Source organism: Chaetodon trifascialis, chromosome 6 (genome assembly GCF_039877785.1).
Source record: "Chaetodon trifascialis isolate fChaTrf1 chromosome 6, fChaTrf1.hap1, whole genome shotgun sequence".
Taxonomy (NCBI): domain Eukaryota; kingdom Metazoa; phylum Chordata; class Actinopteri; order Chaetodontiformes; family Chaetodontidae; genus Chaetodon; species Chaetodon trifascialis.
In genome coordinates this window covers 14593553-14620703 of record NC_092061.1, presented here as the reverse complement: position 1 = coordinate 14620703, position 27151 = coordinate 14593553, and the positions used below count along the sequence as shown (strand labels likewise).

At 40.5% G+C, this 27151-nt stretch overlaps 1 protein-coding gene across 2 annotated transcripts in view; it reads right to left on the bottom strand.

Moving 5' to 3' along the window:
- The window catches only part of slc23a2 (solute carrier family 23 member 2), a 35696-nt gene extending 10940 nt beyond the window's left edge, over positions 1–24756 (bottom strand). The window contains exons 1-6 of one of the 2 annotated variants that reach the window (XM_070965134.1): positions 24429–24756; positions 11208–11256; positions 8241–8464; positions 6011–6109; positions 4520–4636; positions 2815–2972 (exon numbers count right to left, since the gene is read on the bottom strand). In XM_070965134.1, coding sequence (XP_070821235.1) covers positions 2815–2972; positions 4520–4636; positions 6011–6109; positions 8241–8464; positions 11208–11256 — 647 coding nt within the window. In that variant the 5' untranslated portion in view covers positions 24429–24756. The remainder of the gene's footprint in view (positions 1–2814; positions 2973–4519; positions 4637–6010; positions 6110–8240; positions 8465–11207; positions 11257–24428) is intronic. The other variant, XM_070965135.1, reaches the window with a different exon arrangement.
- Positions 24757–27151: the final 2395 nt, after the last annotated feature.

The window sequence follows — 27151 nt, the reverse complement described above, 5'->3', positions numbered from 1 at the left end:
ACAAAAGGAGTATTCAGAGGCAAACAAGGTGATTTTCTGTGTAGAACCACCGGGTGTGCCAGCATGTCAATTACAAGTCATCATTGTGGGACAGAGAGTTCATGCTATTCTTGTCAGTAATTATTCCCATTTATCTGTCAATCTTTCACCGTGTGGAGTGTAAGAACCCCTCTGGTCTTTTGTTGGGTAACAAGCCAGTTGGGTATGCCAGCTAAGGACTGGATGTAAGACCTGTTCTTTCTATCAGAGATTACTCCCCCCATTAGGTTTAGGACTGGGATATATATTTATTTAGTTTTTTCATTTCATTTTTCAGCATTCAGATATCTTCTGAGTTGCCTCACTGTTTACATGTGGCATCAGAATGACTCTTGCTGTCCTAAATTTGCGACTCGCAGAAGACATCAGTTCACAGAAATGTATGTACTCGAACTAAAAAACAAAAAACACATATTGTTGTCTATTGCTGTTCTCCACCAGGCAAACCAGCTTCCTCAAGATGTGAAACATACACATCACACACCTACTGTATGAACATGCAAACCTGTTAGTAGCCTGATATTAAGATTGAAAACCTTCAATGTGCGTACTGATTAGAGTACAGTTTGTCCAGCAACACATTTTGGGTGCATTCACCGCTGTATTTGACCACCAATCAGACAACTGAGGACATGTTTTTGTGTTCAGCATCAACATGCCTTTGACATTTGCCTCCTCTCCTCTTTGGTTTCAACTCAGTGGAATCTCTCAGGAGACAGTAACCCACAGAGAGACAGTGGCTGGATGTGTCACCTCAGCTCAGCACTGACACACAGAGTGTAGGCTGTTGGTGTGACAGGAATGCCATTCATGTTGAAGCCAAGACCAGACTGTGGGGTTGTTTGTGTGAGAGAGCAAGGAAGAACGAGAGAGAGAAATAGACAAATCTTTTCTTGAGAGCCATCGCCCTGGTAGCTGACCTGAAAGAGTCCCTGTAGCTACTGTGATAAGAGAAATACTGCAGAAGCTTTTTTGTTATCTCCACCACGGAGGTTATGTGGTGTTCTGGTATGGTCTGTTTGCTTGTCTGTCAGCCAGATTACTGAAAAGTGACTGGCATGATTTTGGTGAAAAGGTGTGGCATGGGACAAGGTACCAGTAATCCTCAGTCAGCTGGCACATGTAGTTGCTCAAGCTTCATACAGTTGTTATGGAGCACTCAGGGACAGTTGGAACAGTACTTGGACTGAGACTGATGATGTTTCTCAAGTACACAAGAACACAAGTACAGAGAAGAACGCATATTGAGGAACGGCCACAGTTTCTCATAACAACTGTTTTTGATAAGAAACTTTCAGTTTAAGCATTTGATATTTACGTATGCGTGCATGAGTGTTTTCAAATGAATGTTACGTACATGAAATATTTCCAATGAATATAATTCTAATAGTTTTCCAAATATATCTAGGCATGTATAGTGGTTGAACTTGCAGATTTGCATATCATAGGAAAGTGAAGCATTGGCCTTGGCAGAGGTCTGCACTCTGAGTGCCCTTCTAGTGACTTCTGCTGCTGCTGATATTAAAGGGACACACATAACATGTCTGTGGAGATTGAGCCATACTGTGTTACAGACTACAAGTCAGTATATTTTGACAATTTACTTATTTATTTATTTATTTTTCTGTCTCTCAAGTCCCACTTTTTATGGAAGTGCAATACTAAATTGGTGGTATACTCCTTTAACTCCTGTGGCGGAGTTAAAGGCTAGATACCTCAATATAGATAAAATTTTAATCATTCATTTTTTTCATGAATTACAACCACAGAGATTAAGTTTCCAGACATACATATTGGTTCCTTATTTAAACATTTGGAAAGATCACTAAATAAGGCTAAATAAGATAAATAAGCCTGTGGTCTGGTCTAACCAAATAACAGAGAGAACAAAGTCCTGAGTCATTTTGGTATATAGACAGACAGCCTTCCCCACCACATACACCTTTCAATAATAAAAAAAAAAGTTTCTCTGAACCCATTTTATGCTTGAGTAAGAAGAAAAGTACATAAGACTGTGTTTGCACACTATTTTACTGAGGCATCAGTCAAGGCCATGGAGTTTTGTCAAACCGAACAGCGACTATCTGTCACTGTCTGGGTTTGTCTAAATAAGGTGATTTGGCCAGAGTGGTGGGGGCTGCTGCTGAATTCCAGGAACAATAATGAAAATCTTGGAATGTGCCACGATGTGATGGAAAGATTAGATTTATTACACAAACTGAGTTTATCTCACTGAACTGTTCCTCTTTCGTGAAAGAAAAGCTAAAATTAGCACCTTGCAGTTGTATACCTCTGCAGTTTACATGTCTGTCATGACTCACGAGTAGTGAGGACTTTGAAGGAATTCAATAAATGGTATTAAGTGTCTTTTTGGTGAAACTGAAGCTGTATGATTCCACTGAATAATTTTCCAGGGTGAAACATGCTGTCTTCAATTCCAGACTATTTCACAGAAGAATGATAGAGAGCATCATCACATGGTGCAACGACAACAACCTGAAGGCTCAACATCAGCGAAACCAATGAGCTTGTTGTGGATGAGGAGGAAGAAGAAAGAATGTGTGTAAGCAGTCAGCGTGGTGACATATTGCATGGCTGAAAGCAGGCCTCTTGCCAGCAAAGATATAGCTGTGTCTTTAGTTGACAGAGGAAAATAAGCATGTCAGAGTGAAATGCATGTCACTCATCTCTCTGGCATGCATGTAAACGCCACCGTTTCAGCTACCTCTGCTCTGTTGTCTCCATTCAGAAGATATGCAAGGTGATTGTGTGTACCTGCAGCCCAGTGTGGTCTGTAGCAGGGTGGTGATCCCTACACAGAAGAAGATGGTCCCTATGAGCTGACTGGTGGCCCACTGATCGAAGCCGACACACATCGCCTCAGCGAGGAGAAATGGCACCGCGATAGTTCCACTGAAACATGTCAAGTAGTGCTGCAAAGACAAGAGGCGACAGAGTCAGTGTGTATTATGGGTGTGTGTGTGTGTGTGTGTGTGTGTGTCTCCATTCTTTGACTTCACTTGACATGAGATTTTGATTGTTAAGTCAGCACAGCGCAAAAACGCCTTTAAGGATATTTCCATATATATCAGATTTCCTCCCAGGCACAAAACATAACATCCCACATCCTTTGGTTCAAACTGATTGTGTTTTGCAAAAATATAAATGAATTAATAAATCAATCAATTAAAAAAAGAAAAAAATTTTTTTACTCTCCAAAGCCCCTATGCTTTTCACCAAATTTGATATAGAAGTGGAGAACACAGCAAAAAATAAATAAATACACACATCATTTTGATTTTCTAAAGTCACACCTGATAATTGCCATACCTCTTGATGATGTCTTTAAAATGACCATAACTCCACACACAACAGTCTGGCTCACTAATTACTGGTATTCATCCCTGGACTACACCCTAACATTCCCAGAGCGGATTTAGATATTTTCCAAAAGGATCAGCCAATCAGCATAATTGTGGTTACGTGTGGAAAATTCACTCCCACTCTAACCTTCCTCCACCTGACCCGGGCTGCTACCCGTGTGGGTGGAACTGCTGAATCTAAAAGGAAGCCTGCTCGTCTGTGGCAAACCCTTTCTGAACAAAGAAGATGGAGGGTGTGTTTGCACTTTTCCTTGAATAGTTTGGTTTGTTTGATCGTTTAGGAATGAAATTCTATATTTTGTAGTGATATGGTTTGTTACTTCCAGTATAAGTGCAGTTTCATCTGTGGTGAAGTTACTATTTCAGTGTATTTGTAAAACATTTATGTTTAAAGTCAGAAAATGCAGTTCATTAAAATTTCTATAGTAATAAAGCATTATGATGAACAGCCAATATGTAGTTTCTTCTGTTGTCAGGACCAATTCAAACTAATCTTTAGCTGTCAGCCTTTGTTAATCTGTTCTGAGTCTGGCACCAGGATTGCCAATCAACGCAACGGCCAGACTGTTCTGATGAATGAGGCAGAATCTTCTACCATATTTAATGTCCAATGCAGATCTGTGTCCAATGTCCAACGTGCTCGCTAAATCTCTTATATTTTTGGTTTCTTTTGCAGATATGGTATCTTCTCAGTGATGACTATGTGACAGAGGACAAGAGTCCAGTGTCATACAAACACGTTGTGTTCACACACACTGAGAACATAAACCCACTGAACCACCAACATGATGACTGTGAGCAAAATCCTATTTACATGTCTAGCTTCCAGTTGCGTCATATATAATGATTCGGTGTGATGAAAAAAAAATGTACTGTACTCAGTACTGACTGAGTACAACCAGCGTAAAAAATAGGACACAGCCTGATTACACAAGACACATGTAAATGCATGTTTTCCAGTTGATATGGTGAGACATTTCTCACTTCTCTTATGTGATCGTCAGGTGGACAAACTATACTGACGAGTGATTACACATTGTAAGTCAGTGACGCAGATTTGTGGAAAAAATAAAAAACACAGCTGTGTGTCAATTTACCTGTAAACCCAAGAACACACACAGATACCAGGGCGGGGTGTCTTCAATGGTATAGATCATATCCATCCTCCTTGCATCCACACTGTCTGTGCTGTCCAACGTCTCAGACATTGAGCTCTACACACACACACACACACACACACACACACACACACACACACACACACACACACACACACACACACACACACACACACACACACACACACACACACACACACACACACACACAGAAACAGAATGAACTATAGCTTTATATCTTTCTTGACATGTTTACTCTGTACTGTACACTTCACTTCACACTGTAAAAGGTTAAAAAAATAATGCATTCTGGTAGAATTTTTTGATGCAAAGGGTTAGGGAAAATAAGTGCCAGATGGCACCTAATCATTTCAAGTGATGTCTGCTCAGTGTGTCTGAGCTGTGAGGGAGGGTGAAATTTATGAATGATAAAAAAGGAAATGATAAAAAAAAGAAAGTCAAAAAGAAAGAGTGTGAAAGAGAAAACAATACATGACTTCATTCTCTCAGTGAAGAAAAACGCACAGTCATAGTGACAATGAGGAAAGAGCACAGAAGAAGAACAAGGAAAGATAAGATGGAAACTCTGATTTCAGGTCCATTTCATCAGGACTTTTCTGTGCTGTTACAGTAGAAATGAGTGTATGAGCTTTACTGTTTTAAATACGAAGAATTAGGTAAGTAATGAAACATGAAATTGAGTTTTCCATGAGGTTGTTTTTTTTTTTTAAGGAAAGGCACATGAATGGAGACTTTTCTGAAAATACGACTGATCAGCAATATTGGACTTCTGCTTTTCATTTGCTTGACTTAACATAATATAAGGCAGATTGTTGTGCTGTAAAGATGTCCAGCAGTTACCTGTTTCATGTTTTCTTTATTTTCAACATCATTTAACTGGCAAAGTGCAGGGTGATTTTATGTGGAGCAACCACAGGAAAAGCAATGCATTTGTCAGAGGTTAGTACTGACCACAAACATTAATCAAAACTGTATCTAGAAAACAAGTCAGCACATGAGTTTACATTTTTCACACCTCCTTGCTGGAAACTTGCTGCTGTGTGGAAAAGTACTCACACCATGTGCAGCATGAAATCACATCAGAGCTTCTTTGACAAAACAATGTGAGTTTGTTTGGTTGCTCTGTAAACAGATGCTCTATGATGCTGATGCTGTTCAGTGTGTGTTTGCCATCATATTAAACCACGCTTGTTACTACTACAACCACTAGTGTCGCCAGATTCACTAGAAGTGAAGTCTTGAGGATTACAGCTCTAATAATGTAGGTGAAAGGTGAAGAGGGAAAAGAAAAGTCAGGGAAAATGTGATTCTGACTGCGATTATGACTAATCTTATTGAAACATGTGACTATGTGTCAGTCTGCTTACATAGAGGCTTGTTTGGGGTTAACTAGCATTTTAGTTGACATGAGGATTGTGTTTCACTTCTCCATTTCTCCTCACGAGTTACCTTCTCCGCTCTTTGATTTTCTTTAGTGTAGATGGCCATCAGCTCTGTGTTCTCAGTATCCTGGTCTCCACTGGCACCACCTACTCCATTTACCACCACCTAAACACACAAACACACACGCAGCCACAAATTTTTTTTCGATGAGGTCCTTTTTCCTTTTACAAGGCAATACATAAGGCAATCAGTTTGCCAAAGCATGCTGGCCCTGACTGCAGATTGAAGATGATGCACAAAGCTTTGACACTTTACTAGCTGGTTAACAAAACCAAATGAAAAGACAGGAAAGCAGGAGTGTGAAAGTTTGTGTAAGTGTGTGTCTTTGCAATGCTGTGTGGAAGACTAGAAACGTGAGGTCAAACTAACAGCTTGAGGGAAGGGAAAAAAAAAAAAGGAATAATGAGCCAGACTTTGTTACAGAGTGGTGCGAGTGTGTGTGTGGTGTATGAGTTTGTGCTTTACAAAATTTACATTTAAAGATGATATATTCTGGAATGTTTCCATGCATGAGGGAGAAGATGCAAAGAGATGAAGTATGAAAATACGCTCCAGGGCTTTGGGGTCCAAAGCTCAACAGTAGCAGTTGCCAGGTTGCCAATGGCAACCATTTCCAGAAATTGGCAAACAAAGCACATGCGCGCACACACACACACACACACACACACACACACACACACACGCACACGCACACGCACACGCACACGCACACGCACACGCACACGCACAGGCACAGGCACAGGCACAGGCACAGGCACAGGCACAGGCACAAACAGAGCAATGAGCACCCCAAAATAAATAAGTATTAGCTGTGATGTGGTGACATCACAAACAAATGTGCAAACTGATTTAGCAGACAAAGAAACAGAAGAACCTGAATGAAACAACACAGGACATCTGTGACATCTTGGGAGGTGAAGGGAGGCATTTTGAGCTGGATGGAAAGTGATGCTGAAAAATTCACTGGTTCAGGGTAGCACATTCTACAGAACTGCGGGGCTAGACGAGCACTGGAGCTCAAAGCAACATAAGTGGGCTCTACAACATAATGAATATAGTGGAGGCTACAAGAGCTGGCACACCCTTTTGAATTAGCTGGATTCATTTTTTGAGGGATCTGTGAGGAACATAACAACAGCTGCACGACTGGTATTTTGTATACCGGGAATTGAGGGTGGACACTGTTAACTGTTAATGCCTCAGATTCAAATTCTGAATGCTTAACTATCAGATAAAACCCAAACTATACAGAATTTGTTGGCAACCAAAACCTGATGCCTGCTTGCCATGCTGGCATAAGAAAAGTTAGTGTTGAGCTCTCACTCATCCTTCAACTGCCACTATTCTGCCTTTACTGTGTGGTTACAAAGTGATCTGTAGTGTTCTGTACAGTCCTGCGATCCTTTCTGGGAATAAACCTCAGGGTTGTGCCGCAGGACTCGTCTGTTGCAGCAGAAAAAATCAGTGATGGAGGAGGCTGGTATACAATGCAATGTTGGAGTCAGCGCAATGACTCTGATGCACTTCTGCTTCTGTGTGTCGCATTGCGAGTAAGGCTAAAGACACTGAGATCTGATTTGAGTGGTCAGAGCATCCAGACTGAGATGCATCTGTGGAAATCCAATTGGAATTGTATTTTCAACCATCTCCAAATATGCCTTGAATTGAATTTGCAGGAACTGCATTTCATGTGGGGGTTTTTTTGCTAGCCAGACTTTTTAAAATCAATCTAAATACAATCTCGATTTGCCAAAAACAGATTTTGGCTGGCAGGTAGAGCAAGGCATTAGTGTCCTCAGTTCACAAACACACAGGTTCAGACAAGGTGTTTGTTCATTCTGCTTCTTGACCTACATGAAGCTCTGGCCTAATGCCAAGAGGACAAACAAAGGAAGTGGATGGACGGAGTGGGAGCAGCAGCAGCATGCACCAACTGGCCATAAAGTATACAGCTTGAGTGTGTACTCGGGCCATCCGGTAACACGAATACATTCCAAGCAAAAAGAAATGCCAAATCTGAGCTTGGGTGAATGAAAGAGACACTGTTAGGAAGCGGAGGGTGGAGGGAGAGGGACAGTAATTATAAGACTGCATGCATGTTGACCAAATCCTGTCTTTGTCATTTGTTCATTATGTGAGCTTTGCCTCAGCATGTTCTTTACGAATCTGTGGTTTTGTCTCTGTGATGAAGTTTTACAACAGTAAAATAACAAGGACATTAAACACAGCCGTGTACCGGAATGGGGTAGAAGTCTGCTCCATGCTTGATTTCCTCTTCATATTTTCCTCCCTCACTGCTGCTGTCCAGCGACTTGGAAGTGGTGTTCTTCCCCACGCCCATCCTTGCCTCTTCAATGTCGTCCTCCTCCTCTTTCTCTGTTCCTCCACTGTCTCGCTCTGGTGTGAACACTGCAGATGAATCCTTCAGTCCGATTACATCGTCCAGGACTGCCTCACCTGCTTGGATAAAAAGACAGACAAACAGAGAGATTAATATTTTGATTTATACGGTTCTTAAATCCTAACTGCATTGTGAGGGTCTGAACACATCCAAGAGACTGAGAGGCTGCCGGACAGCACTTCTTGTTGATTGGAAACTTGACTTATCTCAGGTCTCATGTTGTTGTTGATTTTGTTATCTATTCTGAATGACAAAAGCATGCAACTGCAACTGTTTATCATTTATCAAATAAAAAGGAAATAAATATGCTGGTGATAGCTTTTTTTCCCAACTAATGCCAAAATTTGCTTCCTTTTCTGGATTACATCTAAAAACATTTCAGGTGTATTTTGGCTGCTGTGGGTGTTTTGGTTAATAAACAGATTATGGAAACACTTTGAAGGCATCAATTAAGTCATTTTTTCAAGCAAACCTGCCCAGAATTAACTGGTTCTAGCTTCTCAGTTGAGAAGATTTGCTTTGTCTTATGTGGTAGTAGACTGAGTATCTTCTAGATTTGAACCATTCTTTAGACAAAACTAACCACCTGAAGATCTTGACTTGTAAGACATTATAATGGCCATTTTTTCCACTATTACCTGGCATTTTATAGACCAAATAATTAAATGAGAAATAATAAGTTACCTTTGGGAGAACTACTACTGCTACTACGACCACTTCTACCTACGCCTCAGTTAAAAATCCTTATTGCCAACAGGTCACCATCTGACACAAGAAGAGAGCAGAAGGCAAACAGCAGGAGAGGTGAGATAATGCAAAGAGAAAAAGAAAACGAAACAAGAAAAAGAGAGAAACATGGACATGTGTTTGATAGGGAGGAGGAACAGAATGATCAGATCTGAGTGTCAATAAAAAAAAGGTAGACGAGGCAGAGAGAGAGGAATGTCGGTTTATCCTGGCAGGGATGGCAGGGTCTAATTTCTGGTCGGTGCCTTTAACTCAGCGAATCATTAACTGTCACTCACTGGCAGCATTGGGATCAAAAGAATGACACAAGTGAAAAGTCAGCAAGTCAGCTACCTGCCAAACCCAATAAAAGATACAATAACATTTTGACTGTGAGTCAATCAAGCGGTCACCTGGTCTTTTCTGAACCAAAACTGCTCAGAAGTATTTCCCTTCATACACACAGATGTGGAATCAATTATTCTCAGGTCTAAGTAAAGTTGCGCTAACAAACACACTCAAGGGATGGTTTGGTGTACAATGTATATATAGAAAAAGACTAACTATCTCTACAAAAGATAGCCACACAGTGGGTGAATTGAGTTTTGGTTGTCATACAAACATTACATGTCTGGTGACATCTCTGGAATTAACAAAACTGTAAGGATTCATTCTGTTTTCATATTCAAAATTACAGCACTTTGGTCTTTTCACAACAACTTGTTGTTGCTGTGTATTGCCTTTGATATTTTAGACCGCTGCATTAGACAGTTCAAAAACCATGTTCTACTGCAAATGAAAAGGCATCGCACACCAATACTTTACTAGATCATCAGGGTCGACTGACTGTTAATTCGAGTAGTGTTACGACACAAGGACATGATGGATGATGAATCACTGAGGGGATCACGTCAAATGCTGACCTTAGCCTGCAAATAAATAGTCTTATAGTTGAGTGAAGGGTGAACTTGTTGAAACTTGTTGCCACTCAGGATCCTGTTTCCTTCATCCTAGTGGACTCCATGCAAAGCCATTTCATTATTTAACAAGGCCATTTTATTCATTACTTAGAAACCAACTAAATAATTACTTATCAAACCAACTCTGATAAAAAAAGAACATTGGTTATATATCACAGCAGTATGGGTAAATATGTTTTTGGCCTTCCCATTTTTCCTTATGTGTGTGTCTAGATGGTGATGGTAGGAGTGTAATGTCATTTGCTTTTCATAATATGATGATATACTCTTTTTTGCCTTTGAATTAAAAACTCAAATACATGGCACGTTTCTTGTGAAATTCCTCTGTCTACAATCCATGCTAACTTATTGGTATACTTACCAAAACTAAGACCCACATGGAACATAAATAAATTAATCACTTAACATGATGTCTCACAGGTTTCTTACATGCACATTATTCAAGAGCAATTTGCCAGGGTTGTGATTATAAGAATAACTGACATTATCAAAAAACTTCTTGACAATTTCCAAAACAGTTGACAGTTCAGTCTGTGACTGTTGACTTCATTAGCTACAGTATGAACCTATAGACTGCTAAAAATGTACAGGCATCTTGCTTTATACCATACAAACCACCAATATAGGCTTAGAGATTAATTTACACAACATAATAGCAATTTTAATCAGAATATTGTTCAGAAAAAAAATAGTAAACAGGGCATCCTGATAGCTTTGAGCTTTAAAACACTGACCATAAAATCACAAATGCCCAGTTCGAGTCCAGCTGGACAATTGCCCTATTTTACTGGCCTCCCACCAAAACATTTGAAGTATAAAAAGGCAATGATGCACCACTTGAAAATACTTTATACAAAAGAATTGCATTTAGATAAACTCCTCACTGTTCAGGCTTAAAGAGTAGGAGCTGATATCTTTACTTTACAAAACAGATATTAACTGTCCTATTAATTGTCAGCAGACGCCTATCTAGCATCACCTGCACTGTGCCTTGTCACAGTTTATCTTTTTTTTTTCTCTTTTATCCCAGAATATCATTTCCCACCCAGCCAGTCTGCCTGCTTGCAGTGTAAAAATGTTGGGATAGGTGTAATACCTAGTTGACACATCCCATCACTCCTGTCAAGCTGGGCGGCTGGGAGCATCTGTGTGGAAGGGGCAAGAGAGAGGGGGAAAGGAGGAGGTAGAAGAGGACGAGAGAAAAGAGGAAAGAGCGGAAGAGACGAGGGGAGGAGGAAGAGAGGAGAGAGGCAGAAGGGTCAAAGATGAGGAGGAAGAGGAGGAGGAGGAAGGAGGTGAGACATAAGTTAATTTGACAGACAGCATTTAATCACAAGCAAAACGTTAGTGTAGTGATGAATCCAATTCAGATTCTTAGGTGAAATGTAGTTTTAGGAAGGTAGCTACAATTAATTATGCTGCAAGTAAGTCTTCCATCTAGAGGGTGTGTGTCATTTTAGGAATAATGGGGGGGGGGAAATAAGCCAGTCCTCATCAACAGGTGGCTGGAGCAGCCAGCCAAGGTTATCCTTATATAGAGAAAGTTGAGCTATACATGAGCATTGCATTGTTTGTGTTGCCACAGTCAAGCCACTCTCCCAATCATGATCAGCATGTTAATATTTGAAAAAGTGTGGAGTGGAGTCCAGCTGGGGTTGAGGATGTTAAAGGAGCTTGATATAATCAAGCTAAGATCTTGGCAAACATGGCACCATCACAAAAAGGAAATCCACCAGGCGGAAAACATCAGCAGTCAGATGACCATACAAGTTTTAAACCAGGCACTCAAACTCAAATTACCTTAACGTCACTGGCCTGACATTTCTCTCCTACTGCAGGATGGCTGCTCCAATACATGGCAGAAAAATAACCCTTTTTTTTCAAACATTCAATTTTTCCCCTGTGACCGCTGAGCACACTGCCCTGCATGTTCAGTGGAGTAATGCTCCTTGAGATTGTTATTAGGAAGCTGTCGAATTAAACTCAACAAAAGCAGTCAGTACGTACGCAGTAAGTAATCAGTTGTCCATCTCTCTTGAAACTGTCTCTCTAAGGGGGTCAAAACAGACAAACACACCCCAAAATAAAAGAATGAGGAAAAATCAAAATGGGAAAAAATGTAATTTTTCAGAGGTGAACGGCAAGGCACCATGACGACTTGCAGAGCCTTCACGCTTGATACGAGAGACATGATGACTTCATTTTTGGCGCGCATACCCTCAGGTTGAGGACACAGTGTCCAGAATGAAGCTAGCTTGACAGTCTGATGAGGCATGAGCCAGCACCAGAAGAGCCATGCTACTGTAGCATGAAATCCTCAAATGCTCTTTTCCACTGTTGCCCGAGGAGACAAAAACACTCATCATCCCGGTATTTTCTGTCAGTTAGTGTTGACTGGGAATCTATCTACACACGCACACACATGCAAACAAACAAGCATCAGACAACCAAAGAGAAAACAAGAGAGACGAAGGGAACTGGAGCGAGAGAGGAGAGAAGTGAAACTGAGTTCATGTGATTATGTAACAAAGGGGAAATCTGCAGTTTCATAAACATAAAATAACTTTTCACAGTATTTAAAAGATAACACGAAGAGGACAAAAGCAGAAAAAGTGTGACTGTGTATCAGAGAAAACAGGAAAAGCACTGAAGAAAAGGAGAGCCAGGAGGAACAAAGACAACTGTGGTGGTAATTTTAGTTCATCCCAGAATATGCAGGCTGGTGGACTGAGCTGCTGCCTGGATCTATAACCATGGTAACCTGATCTGTGGATCCTGTGCTCCTGCTCCTGCCGTGTTGTGTGGGATTCCACTGGAGGAGGACTTCACACCAGATGTTTGTGTTGGCGGTTTCATCTTTAGCGCCAAATATGTGTTTCAGTAACACACGTGTGTATCGCCTTCATCGCCGCCAGATGTTCGTCTGTAGTTCAGTCAGAAATTCTGAACTATATTAAGCCTGCAGCTGTTTTAGAGCAATGTATGGGTATTGTCACCAGCAGAGACTTTCAGTGTCACTGTCCCTAAAGGATAAATAAATTCACAACGAAATGAAATACCAGCATCTTTATACTGCTGCTACAACTAACAGTAATTTACATTATTGATTAATCTGATTATATTCTCAAGTAATTGAGAGAGACTGTTTACTGAGAGAAAATGTCCATCACAATTTCTCAAAGCCCAAAGTGACATCTTAAAACTGCTTGTTTTGTTTGACCAACAGACCAAAACCTTCAACTCTTGGTAACAGCAGAGCCACAGGCTAAAATAACCACTGGAAAAAGGGGTCAAATTACAACACCTGAGATGATACATCAATAATTGACAAAATCATCTGTACAATGAGACCATCAAGGTTGACAAGGTAGGACCAGGTGTGCATTAGACATCTTGGACTTATTTCAATAGCCATGTTGCACGGTCCTGTTTGGAAAGGTACTAATGAGAACACAAGATAAGAGAATAAGTTGCTTATCATTTGTATTTTGAAGTATTTTGCTTCATAATGAGATCCAAAGCCATGTGACAGGTTCCTGTTCTATTTTTCCCTGAACACTTCAACACTCAGCCAGCTGCTATCCTATTCAACAAGCAAATTATTAAACCTGCCAATCAAGCATCAAAAGTCGTTTCATTACCGCTGTGAAATTATTTGTACCAGGAAATCATGATAGAAAATTAGTGCGCAAGTAATGTTTTGGTAATATGTTCAGGTATGCACGTGTGTGCAGCCATGCTCTTAAAGATACACAGTGCATGTGACAGCAGACTCTTTACATGGCTGGGTACACGTGATGGGTTCGTATTTCACCACGCAGGGAGTGCAGGGACGAGATATTGTAAAATGCCTGTAAGGTCATGTTTACGTTGGTCAGCGTCTTGTCAGTGGAGCGGAGGTGAATGGAGATAAGAGTTTAGCTCAGCAGCACAGTTACAGGGTCAACAGACTGTGCCACTATATGAAGTAAGACTGACTTCTATCTGAAGGTGCCTGCAAATTTTGGAAAACCTATTGTATTAACTGCTCTGTTTCATATTGCCATTGACTGCTGACTCCTCGCTCCTCTGAACCATCCAGTCGGACCCGCAAGTGATACAAACCTGCTTCAGTTTAGAATCTTGATGATGCAAACTGCATGCTGTCTCCCCTTCATCCCACACATCATACATTTCTTTTCTGTCTCTGTTATGATAGATTCTGTCTGACATATCAAAAGTCAGGATAGACACACAGGGCCAGAACAAGCCTCTCCTCTGTTTTCCATTTTGATGGGTGATGAGTCCTGCCCCATCAAAATGTAACATTGGTTGGCTGAAAAGGGGTGAGTGATGACACCAGGGCCTTTCTGCATAGTTCAGAGATTTTCAACTGAAAAACTGAAAAGAAGAAGAAGAAAAAAAAAAAGATGCGGGAGTGTGGTACTTCTATATGGGTCGCCAAATGCTGCCACATACGCTCGGTCCTCAATGGGATCAACTGAAACAAGAATTTGGGTCTAAACCAACAGCTTTAAAAAGAAAAGAGGAACTAAATCATGAAATCACCTGCTGAGGTCTGTGGTTGGAACATACACCTACAGACACTTATTTCTTCATGTCACAAGATACCGATTTGGCCAGTCAAATCAAGTGGATACCAACTTCAGATACATGTGCACACATGCACGGGTCCATGCACACACACTCACACCCATTTGTTCTAAACATCAAATTATTGTGACAGCTGTCAGAAGCAAAGAAAGTCAATACTAATAATTCACACAGACAACCAAAGCTCTTAGCCAAACATCCTTTACACAACTTCCAAGAGAAACCGCAGATGTTGAATTTACTTGCTGATTCATGCAACCTCAAGAAAAAGAAAGCAGGCGCATGTGTGAGCTGATCTGGTTTTGTAACTCAATTATGCCATGTGAGCAGGTCGCTGGTTTAAGTGAGCCATAGACTGAATGTTTCTGTGTACTGTGTATTACAGTGTGTACACCTTGACTGACTGAAGTAGTTGCCTTATTTGTGCTAATCAAAAAGATACAAGGCTAAAACCTAAAAGAAATAGAAGCAACAGCATCTTTTAAAACACTTAAAAATGCTTTTTGACAAAGCATACAAACATACAAGTATAATGTACTTAGTAGCAGCTAAAAGTGCACCATCATTCAGGAGTAACCTGTCAGCACACGACACCATCTTCATTTCAAATGTACTGACAGTACTGACTTTCTCTTCCTCTAAGTTTTGCCACCTGGATTGTAAGAGACAGGCAGAGGACTGGCCGAAGAAAAAAAAAAAGGAACAGCAAGGGTTGTGATGATATAACTGTACTGAAAGTACAAATAAGTTTGTATACTGACTGCTGACTTTCATCATTGTATGGGAAATTTAATCAACTTCCAGTTAAAAATTAACTTGAACTATGCTGTGACCTTTTTTTTTTTTTTTTTTTTTTTTAAATTTGGCCCCTCCAAAAAATCCTGCTTTCTTTGATACTTTACAGTTTAGCAGCAGGTGGACTCCCATGCTGTGCTGTACAAACACATTTCTCAGCTAAAGAAACCAAAGCAGCAGGAAAGACAGTTACATAGATCAGAGGAATAGAGACGTTCAGCCTTTCACTGCATTTCCATCCTGTTCTCAAAGCAACACCTACACCCACACAGCATGCTATCAGCAGCACGTGAATGGGCGTTGAAGGTTAGACACACGCAAGCACACGCAGTTCCTCACATTTGTTCTCAGACAAAGTAGGCCTGTACTGTAACTGTACACGATTCTTTAAGGTTGCTCCACCACCCACAGGCTCAGGAATTTTTTTCATCAAGCCCAGCAGAGATATTTAAGATTAAAAGGTATCCTTTGTTGCTTGAAGTTGATGAAATCCTTTAAGCACACCCAAGCCAAGCTCCGGCTGTTGCTCACAACGGTGTAACCAGTTTCATTTGCTTGTACAGTGACTGTGGAGACAGATTACCTCCTTTCAGCCCCTTAGCAGTTTCATAATGCTGAACCGGAGATGTTAAAGCAGACACTGTTTTCACGGCAAACAACTGATTTACATTAAGTGTTTAAAACAGACTGTTGTATTTTAGAGGTAAGATACTACAGTACATAAATTGTAAAGTTCTGCAACTTCAGGCCAGTTTCTTACATACTACTAGGGCTGTAACTAACAATTATTTTCATTATCAATAAATCTGCTGATATTTTTGGATTAATAAATCAACTGTTTCATCTATGTTAGAAATGTTAGAAAATATAAAAGGTGTTATTTCAGATATTCAGTTAATGACATAAATCAGAGAAAAGCAGCAACACATCACATTGGAGAAGCAACAACTTGAGAGCTTTTTTGCTTAGAAAAAAACAAACAAACAAATAACTAAAAAAATAGCAGTCACTTAACCATATGTCAATAGACAAATCGATAAGTTGCTAACTAACTGTTTCATCTCCGGAGTAAAATTTTCAATATTTCTGCTTACCATCAAAAGACACCCAACTCTGCAGCTGGATCACCACAAACACACAAAGAAAGACATTTTAGAGGACATTTTGGTGTGCACATGAAGACAGATAGGACAGTACTGACGAAACAAATAAGGCCCAGAGAGATAAGGAGGCATCACAGGGTGAGGCCCTGCACACAAAGACCCCTAAGCCAGGAGAAGATAGATATAGGAACGAGGCCTAGATTAAGATTTTCAGCATGCAACAAGCTCACACTGCTCTACATGCAAAACATTACTATCCTGTATACTGAAAGTGACCTGCAAGGACTGAACCACAGACTTCACTGCTGAGAGCAGCACACACAGAACAAGTTTCTTAAATGTGAGGTTGAATAGAAGAAATTAGGAATTGGAACATGCTACATTGACAGTTTTCACTGTTTTGACATTCTAAGTACAACTAAATAATTGAAAAAAATAATGTGCAGTCCAGCCTCTTGTGTGCTGAGTGGTTGTTTCACATTGATTTGATTTCATTGGAAGAGGATCACTTGCATCACTTATACTTTTATTTTGAAAGATTATAGGAACAGGCTTTTAAAAGCAGTCATTTGATAACAATTGCATCGACCGACAGGGTCCATGATAAACCTTTCAGCTATTGGAGTTTACTTTTTAAAGAATGCTTTGCTAGCTGGTGTTGGCTACATGTACCAATGTTAACAATTAGAACTCTTATGTTCATGGATCTTTACAACAGCATTTAAAAAAAATTAGACGACTTGTGTGGATGTAGACATAGACTTCAAATGGACCACTTCCAGTAGGCTAGAAATGAGTAGGTAAGTCAATTACAAATGCTCTTTAGTCTGCTGCTAGCAGTCAATCCATCATCTGTCATGTTGCTGATTAAATTTTTATGAAACTTATGATGTGGGTCATTGCTCAGTTCCAGTATTTTCAAAACTGCACTGACTGCCTCGAAGGACAAGCTACAACATTTAACCATCTGGAAGTGAGGCACAAAATCTGGGCCGTGGCTGATTAGATTTTTTTTTTTTTTTTTTAATAGAGATTGATGGACATCAGTGCTACATGCAGGCATTTATTCAGCTACAGTGATAAGCCAAAGTGAGATGGAAAGGGGACAAGGGGTGTTACACTGTTTAATGTTACATTAGACCAAAACATTAGCACCTTGTTTTATTAGTTTTTAATTCCACTTTGCTTGAAACTAGGACTGTAAGTAGGGACTCCTTGATAAATCCAGTTATCACTTGGTCTATAAAATGGAAATAGTGAAAAATGCTGATCATAGTTTCCTCAAGTCCAAGGTGATCATCAAATTGCGTGTTCTGTCTGACTAATATTTAAAACCTAAAGAAATGAAGTTTTCTATTCCACATTGCTTAAAAAGTGTGACTGGGATCCATCAAAATAGTTGCAGACAATGATTTTGACAATCCACAATTCAACATGATACAATTCCACTGGAAGTTGATAATATTGAATTGTTAGTCCTATGTGATGCTTCCTTCGTAGTCATCTGTTGTTTCATTATTTGTGCTTGTTGCTGCTTGTTCAGTTGTGCTTTTTACTGGTTAACTGGGAAGGTTTCTTATTTTAGGTGTTGATCCTGAATGGGGGCAGTGTTCTGCAGTTGAAAACATCTTTGGTGTCCAGTGACGCACTGAGTTCTACGTTTCAACTCGCACTTTGCACAGAAACTTGGTTGTAATGGCTTTTGTGTGAGATGACTCTACTTTTTGTTTGGTCACTTGGTCTTGTGTAGTTGTGATGGATACTTGTGTGCGGTGACCTGTGGTTTGTGACCTTTATGTTGTGGGAACTGCACTCCACTCTTTGTTGGGTCACTGTGGGTTGCTGTTTAAGTGTAAGTTGGCAACATTTGTGTGTACTACTTGACTACAGTGTGACCACTTAATGATGTGGTTGATGAAGCCCACTTTGTGTTGTGGCTAATGAAATCTACTTTTTGGTGTGGTTGTTTGGGTGTTACTGCTGTTGTGTATTTAAATGTAACAAATTAGATATGTTGTGATCCTTTTTTGTGGTTGGGCTACAGTCACTCCACAGATCACTGGATAACTGTGGCCTCCCAGTTTATCAGGTCAGTTTGTGTTGCTTATTTCCTACATTCCTCAGTGTAGCTTGTATATGTTTTAAGACCACATGGAGTCCATTTTGTTTTGTTGTAGTGGCAGATCTTGCTGGGTCATGGTGTGTGGCTGATGGTCTATGGCAGCCACTTTTGGAGTTGGTCTACTTGGCACCCACTGATTTGACTACTTGCTTGTGTATTTGTATTTGTTTGTGTGTGCGTGTGGTTGATCATTCAACAAAGTGTCAGCGCCTTAGTTGGCCCTTTGGTGAATGTGACATGATTTTGCTAGTTCTAACCTTGACCCACCTTGACACTTTGCCAGCAGTGTATGTGTATGTGCATGTGCATGTGTTAGGTTGCATATCGTTTGTTTTAAGGGTTGTCTTGTGTACAGTGCTGGGCATCTGATAGGCTCTAGATTTGACAGCAATCTGGATCAGTATAATACAGCCTTTGTATGTGCACTCATTTCAACTTCACCAAATAAATAAATTCCAGTGAGCTGTGTTTATCAGAAAAAAAAACCTCATATACACTAATTTTGGTGTAAAACTGTTAAAACAGAAGCTTAAAACACTCTCAGAGAGAACATGTCTGTACCTCACACACATGCACGCATGCACAAGCATCTGCACTACTTTATTAGGCGTGATTCCCAATAAATCAATAAGTGGCCCCACTGGTCTTATTAAACCACACATCACCACCCACACTCAGGAAATCTTTAAAATACAAAGAAAAATCTATTGAATATTCATTCACTCACAAATTCGTTATACCAGGCCAGATGTGACCCAGCAAATCACTGACAGTTTTCTCTCATTTTTAAAACAGTGCAATTGAACATTGGGTGATGTTATATCAGCAGCCAAACACACACAACAGAGGATGTTCCTCTATGATTGAGCAGGATTGTAATTTTGACATAGGATTCATTCTGAAACAAAGACTTGATATTATCCTAAAAACCTGCCCTTAAGTATTGGAAGGAGCTCACAAATATCACCTCACTGGTGACAATAAATCTTTCTTTGATACTGTCACAGTGATGAATGAACAGGAGGTTAGTTTTAAACTGCTGCCTATGCTGCTCAGTCCTTGTTATGCAAGAATCATATGGTTTGCTGTGCCGCCTTTGGCCTTTTAATCCCCATCTTACTCTATTTCTTTTGTCACGCACATAAACAGAAAGTTAGAAAAACACTATGTGTAGCCACTATGAGCAAAAGCCCTTTTTAGCTTATTTAGCAAGAAAAAAAAAAGTACTGCAATAAACAGACTGCAAAGGGAAATAAAAAGTAAATATTATTTTAAGGCATACCGTTCAGAGCTCAAATCTTACCATTTATCACCCAACATCACTACCACACACACACACACACACACACACACACACACACACACACACACACACACACACACACACTACAGTGGGAGGGCACAGCATGACCCAGCACTATGGTGTAATCTTAGTCACACGCTGCCTTCAGCAAACAGGGCCAGGAATCCATTTCTGTGACCTAGTTCACCTCACTGTGCCTGTTCCTGCCTGGCCTGACATCCTGTGAGGTGATCCTCTGCTCATTTACTGTAAGTCAGACTGACTGGGGAGGAGCTACTGTGAGAGGCTGGAAAACACATTTTCCAGATAAAGATCCTCACAGTCACTAAACAGGTTTTTGCTTTGTGCAATTAGCGAGTGTCTCACGTGTAAGCCAAACAAGGAACCTGAGGAAACGATGCATGTGATGATTGGGGTTTTTGGTCAAAGCTGAACTCAACTGCCAGTAAATTTCCTTCTAAGTAATTACCTATGCACCTTTCAGGCAAATGGGGAAGAACACTATATTTATTGGCCTCATTTACAGAGTGATGACTGCACATCTACATGTACTGACTCATGTAAGGACAACAGGAAACAGCAGCTGGTCAGTAGCCTCGCTCCTTTCCGGGTGCCTAGATTAGAGAAGTAGTCCTGATACTGAACCACACACACACAGCACCCTGTAATTATATGTTTTAGCCTGAAACGGCTCTTACTTTAAATGAAAAGGTAAAAGGAAGGGTGTACAACTAACACTTATGAAGCAAAATGGGTTGCACACTCTTAGCTCTGCTGCAAACATTACTTAAACTTAAGTAATGTTACTTAAACCATTTCACCTGTTCAGTCTTGCGTGTGAGAATAAGTGAATATCAAATTAGGAAAAACATCAAATGCAGTGACATTTTCAGAATTGGCTTCATTGGCGAAGTATGTGCCTTTGTGACGACTTATTGCTTTTTAAACATGATGAAATGCTTTTTAAACATGCCTAGAGCTAAAATGATTAGTTGATAAGTCAATTGGGTGATTGACAGAAAATTAATATGCAAATATTCTGATAATCATTTGTCATTTTCAGGCTAAAATGCCAGACTGGTTCTCGCTCCTGAAATATCCCCATTTTCCCCTATTAATACAATAATAATTGTTAGTTGCAGCCCTGACCAGGAGTGACGCATGTGAGAGCATTTTTAATAAAAGGTGTCCCTTTCATCAAATTGGCTGGCACAACACCATCTCTTTATCCATAGCCTTGATCTGCTGCTCGAAAGGAATGATCTTTCCATCCAATATCTTGGTTTGGTTCAAAGAACAAACATACAATCTGATTGTTTGTTGATGCTCCTCCTCTTGTACTTAGCACAGCCAGACATTGTGGCATCTTTGTTTTGAATTTCATCATCTGGGTTCTGTCTGGCATAATTTCCCTCAACGTGGCTTACGTCCTCTGGGAGGACAGACCTACAATTGCAGGGACAAGTTGTTTGGAGGCTTGAGGCCATAACACTCGAACCAATTCAACTGACCCACCTGCCTCTCAACCTGTACTTAAGATTGGATTTCGAAAGGAGGATGTATGCCCGCACTTTTAAAGAATAACAAAACAACTGTTCTCAACAACTGGTGACTTTGCTTTCTACGTCAAATGCTCCACCATCACAATGGTCACCAAGCAAGACATTCATCACAGGTACAAATGATGGAGTCCTGCTACTGAGACATCTTTGGATGCACACGTCATTGAATCATCGACTTCCTCTCAGACAGGAAGCAGCAGGTGAGGCTGGAGAACCTGACAATCAGCACCTGTGCAGTAAGCACTGGCGCCACCTAGTGATGCCAACTGTCCCTGCAGCACTTCTCCCTTAACACCACACCAAGGTCCTCTCTGTCAAATTCCCCAACCCCAATCAGTCTCATCTGAGACAGTGACGAGGCTTACCATGAGGTTGTGTCCGCTGCCAAGATAACTCAGGTTTACTGAGTCATCTGGATACCTGTGCCCTTTAAAACAAGAAACCTGTCTGGCTCCATTTCTATGGCTTATTGCCCTTTTAACATTTAAACCAATTATAAAGCTATTGCGTTTGTTTTGGGACCAGCTATACGTACATGTGCACTGTGAGCTGCTGGGAACCAAATTCCTTGTATGCACACTCCACTAATAAAACTTATTTTGGTCCTTTGCTTTGGGTTTATGAGTGACTCAGCAGGATACTAAATCCTAAAATAATTGCAAACAATAGAGCTCAAATGACCAGTTCCCATAGTTTCGATTTAAGGCCCAATGTTGACTGCAATAATTAGACATACTACATGAACACTAACATTGCCATTGCTGTTGTACAACAGTAGAAATCAATCAAGCTGAGACAGAGACAAAGCTTGGTCTTGTTCCCACACCAGTGTACCACAATACGAGATGCAAGTCCTATGCAAACTGCAGGCACAGGTGCAATGCAAAATACTCAGCATGCCAGAATGGAGTTGTGTACACAGATTGAACTGCCGCATTTAACACACAGCAGGCATTCAAAAACAAAAAAAACTTAGCCCAACACACAATTGTAATTCAGAAATAAAATCTAAGATGACCACTTGATTTAATGACTTGACATAAAAATATGCTGCCGAGCACTGAATTCTTTTCTGGATATTGGATAAAGATACAGATAAGATATAGATAAATACCAAGATATTTTCACACTGTCTTCAAGGCTCAAGTTTGCTATATGTGTCTAGGATAAAAAGGAATTAATGAATAGAAAACACTTAATTGGCAAAAAAAAAAAAAAATTTAAACTAAAGCATAACTGTTCAACCGTCACAAACATGTTTGTGACGGTTGTGCTTACACAATGGATTCCTGTACCTCCTACCAGGATTCAATGTCTCATAATCATTGTGCAACACATGAGGAAGGTCACATTAAAACTGGCCTGTCAACTCGTCAATTACCCAGAAATATCTGGAGGGTATGAGCTGAGAGCGTGCCAAAGAGCTTCCCTGTAGTTTATACCAAACTAGGAACTGCAGCCTCAGGCTTCACCATTACTTTTACAAATTCACTGGTAATGCCATAATGTAGGAAAATGTGTGAAAATTTTTCATTGTATTAATACAGACAACTGACACTCTGAATCTCTGGAAAAAAAAAAGAAGTTATATGAACAAATATTTTCAACATGTATGTGCCAGCTATGACCGCTCTCAACATGCATCACTAAATATAAGAGACATTAGCCATCTGATGTCAAGGCCATGCAAACAGGGCCATGACACCACACAGTTTCCTTGGTTTTATGGACACAGATAGACAAATGATGGTCATCACCCCAGTGTGAAAACCTGCGGCCGATGTCATCTTTATAGCTTATGTCAGAATCTGCTGATGAGTAAACAGGGAATGAAGAAGCCTCAACATTTTTAGTGAAAAGAAAACTTGCAGTGTTTATACTAGTTGAAATGCATTGACCTCACAATAAAAGTTGTTATTTGTACTAAACATTTCTTCAAACTATTTTGCTCTCCTGGAACCTTGAAAGCAGGTGAAATCATGCCCAAACTACGAACAGCAGCGTTATCTGGAAATTCCACTACAAATTGATTAGACTGAGAGCAGAACAGTCAAACTGCTTCGTGGCATCAGGATTAGATGCTCAATTATTACACATCTGACAAACACTGGGCCTCCAACTCCCGACCCCAAAACATACTGCATCTTCAACTGTCAACAATACATGATGTTCTCTTCCGTAGTCTGCTCATTTTACCTGCTTGGTAATGTGTGTTTGTCTACGACGGATGCACAAACACAGATACTGCACTGTACTGTAAGCACACACCTGCCTCGACACGTTGCCAGGACCCCATCACCAAGAGCCAATAAATCCTAATGGCCAAATAAGCTCTTGTGTCCCAGTTAGTGCAGAGTGGAAGGTGTAGTGTCTTTCCAGCTCTATCCTTCGGGGTCTTAACTCAAATGATACAGGACTAGGCCAAGTAGCGATGCATGTTTAGTCTTCCTTTGTTGCGTTTTGGGATTTGGAGTCACAATAAAACGCTCATATCTAGAAACCCTGAGACATCTGGCCTCCACATCATCCAGATAAGTAATACTTCCTGCATGAAATGTATTTTTCCTGAGACTGACTATTTGGGCCTTGTGTTTCAGGACCACTATTCAGTATCAGCGGACAAGCCGGCACATGAATTCCTCTAGCTAGCTTCCGGAGGCGAGAGCCTTCACGCTACGTTACATCTTTACGTTAACCGTTACCCATTCTCCAGCTTCAGCTCTGGCTGCAACGACGAAGCAGAGGGGACATCAGAAGCAGGAGTTTCTGAACGTCCTGCTTCCACACATGAATGTTAAGTTTGTCTCACGGGATTACAAACGGCATGTTTTGTGCTCACCTGCGTGATGAAAAGAGAAGACGGAGCCCACTTCCCTTCTCGGCTAACGTTACGTCCGTTGGCTCGTCCCCGTGGTTTGTGTTGTTGAAGCGGTGCGCAGGGTAGGGGATGGGGGCCGAAGATAGACTACACTTGAAGCCGGAGGAAGCCCAAAGAGGACGGACTGTGGTGATGAGCTGAAACGTCTTCAAGCCTGGCTCTACTGAGACAAGCACCTTCTCTTCAACAGACGGGGTTTTAAAGCGCTGCCGCACGCTCAGCCCATGGAGGGATTTCGCCTTTCATAAAGCCACGGGGTTGACGTTGGTCACCGCGCATGCCCACATCTACCGTGACGTCAAAGGTCCACACATTTCGCCCTGCCTTGAAACGGCAACTCAGCCAATCAGAGGCGCGCTAACGGTGACGCACCCCTCCCTCCCTGTCGAGTGACAGTGCCTTCACCAGCTTTTATAATAGCGACCTTACTTGCATAATCTGCCCTCTTTTTTTTCTGCCGCTGTACTGCTGCCTTACCAACACGTTCAGCGTCCACTAAAATGTTCTAATGGGGTCTTTCTGCTCGCCTTCACGCACAGTGGGAGCGTCTGTTTTAACCACAGTGCCATCTGATGGTTGTTGCTTGCACTGCCTTTATTGGTCTACATAGGACATCCACACACTTTGGACTGGGTAGTTATGCTGGCATAACCCATTTGACACAAGGTTGGATAACAGGGCTAACTGGACATTTTCTTGAAAACAGGAATTGGCATTTTTACACAACATGGTATTTGGTACTTGTATACAACATGTCCACTAATACACACGAGTTCCAACATGATTGCTGAACCAAACCATCTGCCCAGGACTTCATAGCCTGAACATTATGCAGTGTAAATTAGTCTGCATCAATGTCATTCTGTGGAGTATCGACTGGAATATGATGTATGATGTAAGTATGTTCCGGTTGTAGTTATCAAATTACAACCCTCCCACTGTTAACAAACACTGGTCTAGCACTACCAAGCACACGAGGAGCAACATTAGCATTAATTTTGAGTCTGTCTCTGGTCACCTGATCAGGACCAGATTAGCCTGCAAAAATGGCCCCAGGGCAAAAAATGTGCTGTAAGCCCATAATTACTGTCTTCAGTGAGTAAGTAGCTTCTCGTGTTTAGACAAGATGTATGAATGTATTTATATGTAAAACAAAGTTTATTTAGGAATAAGCATCATCTAAGTACATTATACACAATATAATCCATGATAATAAAGGTTGTAAAACCCAAATTTAACCCAGGGGCCCTCTACAAGAGGGGGCTTCAAGATTAGTAAATAATACAAGTGTCACTTTAAGGCCCTTATCATTTCAGGAGTATTGTTCCCGCAGGAGGAATTGTTTCTGCAGAATGATCCTTATGCCTGCCTAAAGATAGCTACATTTACATACAACAACATCCAACATACGTGAATACATTTGTACAGAATGCATAGTGTCTGTGACACCTGAAATCTTCAGTTGTGCATAAGTGGGAGACAGAGTGTTACCAAACACAGTTGCAGTTATTTAAATGATCACAAAGTTACTGCCAAGCAAATAACCTGCAGCCTTTGGTAATCCATTCTTGCACCTGATGAATATGTATAATATTCACTCTCTTTAAGCTTGGTTTTGGCCTGAACCATCTCCCAAAGGAAAATACTTAAAATATATTTTAAATATTCAAAAACCCAAATAATGGGTAAAAATCTTTGTGAGTGACATGTTTTGAGTTGTTTGATTTATTGTTGTTATAAAACATATTGGTCGCTGGAGCTGTACAACTGGTTTCAAGTTTCAGTAGTGCAAATGTGCTCTGTGATAACATTGCTGTTGGAATCTCAGTTCAAAGGCTGGTGTGGTTTAAACAAAACTTGTTTTTAAACACACCCAGAGAAAGACACACTGATGTCAGTTCCTGGATTTGAGCAGCAGCTCTTCTCAGAGGTTGGCAACACTTTTAAACTTTAAACCTCCATTGATGGATTCTGGACTAACATTGTAATTTCTGTAATCTTAAAGTTACTATTTCACTAAAACAATCCCACCGTCTACTGGAGGCAAGACCATTAATGCTACGCTACATCTTAATTTGATAAACAACTTACAAACAATAACTGTACCATATTTATCATATTCTTATTCAGAAACATGAGGCTGAATTTATTATCAAACAATTCCTATTTAGGCTTATATTTTTTAAGGTTATATTTTACCCAAATGTTCCTTTTCTTGGGGTTGACATTAGGATGCAGGTCAACAGTGATGATGAGGGGGTTTAAGTTCATATAAAGACACTGAATCTGCATGCATATGCAGATTTACAGTTACTACAGTGCATGTAAACAAGAACTCAGAGTATTTATTTATCATGATTTGTCAGAGTAATCTGGTGACTTAGGTGCACGTAAACACATTTATCTGACTAAGCTAAGCTTTTGTCTCCAGTTGTTTGGTTTCAGTGGCGTGATAATGTAAGAGGAGCATTGATAGTTAATGAGTCAATTATCCTCAGATTTTGTTTAGCATGCAGAGCTTGAGGTGAACGTGCGTGTGTGTGTGAGGTGGCAGCTGACCCAGTATGCGCTTTATAGGAGTGGGTTGATGATGGATAACAACTATGTGATGATAGATCACATGGTGTCAGCTGCATGAAGCTGTCAGCCAGAAAGTGATAAACCATAAACTCAGGAAGTTCAGT